Here is a 1741-nt window from a genome sequence, read left to right on the forward strand (position 1 = left end):
CGCACACACGCACACACGCACACATATCTGCCGTGGCTGTAGAGAGCGTTACCGTCAAACAGCCACGGTCGCATCCCGCTGACAATTAACCGACAAAGCGAAACTATTAACCTTCAAAATCACCTCAAACACTTTTGCATTGAAAACATCGAGATTTAACAAGAAAAAAAAAAAAAATATATATATATATACACACATACATATATATATATATATATATATATATATATATATAAATGAGGCGGGGGAAGCCGAAGCGCGTCCCTGTGCCGTGTGTGTGTGTGTGTGTGTGTGTGTGTGTTTTAACCAGCGATCATTAATTTATCAGCGAGCCAGCGCTGCTCAGTGCGCTCTGTACAACCTGGACGTGTTGGAAATATTAAGTCAGCGCTGCCCACCTTCCTCGCCGGCTGCTTGTCCTGCAGTGCGCTCTTCACAAGTCTGTCAGCGGACGCATTCTTCGGCGTCGGCTCCTCCACCACCATCCCCCTCAGAGGAAGAGTGATGTTCCCGCAGCGGGTCCTGCGCAGCCTGCCTCTCGCCACCTCTCTCTCCATGACCACTTTGACTTTGCCTCGGGTCAGCTTCTCCTCCGACAGCCGCTCCTGGCTGCTCAGATAGCCCAGAATCTCCTTCAGCCCGAGCGGCTTCATGTGGCCTCTGGTCGCGGCGGCGGAGCCCCCTCGGAGGCTCTTTTCGGACAGGCTCCGAACAGAAGCCACCAATCTGTCGCCCAGGTCGGAGTTGGCGTGGTTCCCTGCTGTTTTGGTGCCCCCTCCTCCGACTCGAAGTTTGGGCTTGAGGGGCTCCGTCTGCCTCTGTTGTGGAGGGAGGCTGCTGACGCTCCCGGAGCAAGTTTTGTTCTGGGTGTCAGCTCCGGACAGAGCAGCCTCCTTTCCTCCGCGAAGTGCATCGCTTTTGTTCGGGGTTGTCCTGCTGCCATCCCCGGCGTCGTGTGCGCTTGTGCTGTGGCCGAGACCGGGCGACGGGCACCCCCCCACTCCCCGCTGTCCTAATCCCTTGTCTCTCGGCGCACTTGCTTTCTCCTCTTTGCAGCCGCTCCCGACAGCGCAGCCCGTTGTTGCGCCACAACTGAGGCACCCGTTTCCGCTACTTCGGCTGGAGGCAGGCTTGAGCTTCTTGCCAGTGGTGCTGGCCGATGTTTGAGTGTGGGGATCGGGGCTGGGCTCCGAGTCCTCCTCTCCCTCCTCCTGGTCGGTGAAGCTGTGCGCACTGTCGCCGTTGTTGTTCAGATGGTCGTGTTTGGTCCGCTCCCTCGCTGCCTCCGCGCCGCCGCCGCCGCCGCCGCCGCCAGCCGCCGTAAACTCACTCTTCTTTCTGCTTTTCCTCTGCACCTTCGCCGCGTTTCGGTACGATATGGACCCCTTGTAGCTAACTTTGAGCACCGTCTGCTCTTGAATCAGTTTTTCCAGTTCTGTCCTGGTTCGGTCCGGGTCTGACCCGTGTCGTCTCCGGACCATTCGACAAATCCTCTCCAGATCCGGACGGGCTTTCCTCGACCGGAGGGAGTCGATGGTCTCCAGGATCCACTCTCGGTACTTATTGGGCTCGGACATCTTCTCCTGCTGGTGCGGACGGGGTTTGGCCCGAGTGCGTCTTTTCCTCTGTTGTTTCACAAGTGACGCTGTGTCAAAGCTGGGAAGCCAGAGCGCGATCCCCGGCAGGAGAATGAGGACGGAAGCCCGGCTGGTACGCCTGCGTTCGTTGGCCACATTGTGCG

The 1741-nt window shown here is 57.6% G+C and overlaps 1 protein-coding gene across 1 annotated transcript in view; it reads right to left on the reverse strand.

The window, feature by feature from the left end:
• The window catches only part of samd1b (sterile alpha motif domain containing 1b), a 9914-nt gene extending 8173 nt beyond the window's left edge, over positions 1-1741 (reverse strand). The window contains exon 1 of the mRNA XM_071504028.1: positions 399-1741. Within this exon, the coding sequence (XP_071360129.1) occupies positions 399-1577 (1179 nt within the window). The 5' untranslated portion in view covers positions 1578-1741. The remainder of the gene's footprint in view (positions 1-398) is intronic.

The sequence above is a fragment of the Trachinotus anak genome, unplaced genomic scaffold, assembly GCF_046630095.1.
Source record: "Trachinotus anak isolate AG129_WGS33_773 ecotype Australia unplaced genomic scaffold, CSIRO_AGI_Tana_v1 ptg000019l, whole genome shotgun sequence".
NCBI classification, from domain to species: domain Eukaryota; kingdom Metazoa; phylum Chordata; class Actinopteri; order Carangiformes; family Carangidae; genus Trachinotus; species Trachinotus anak.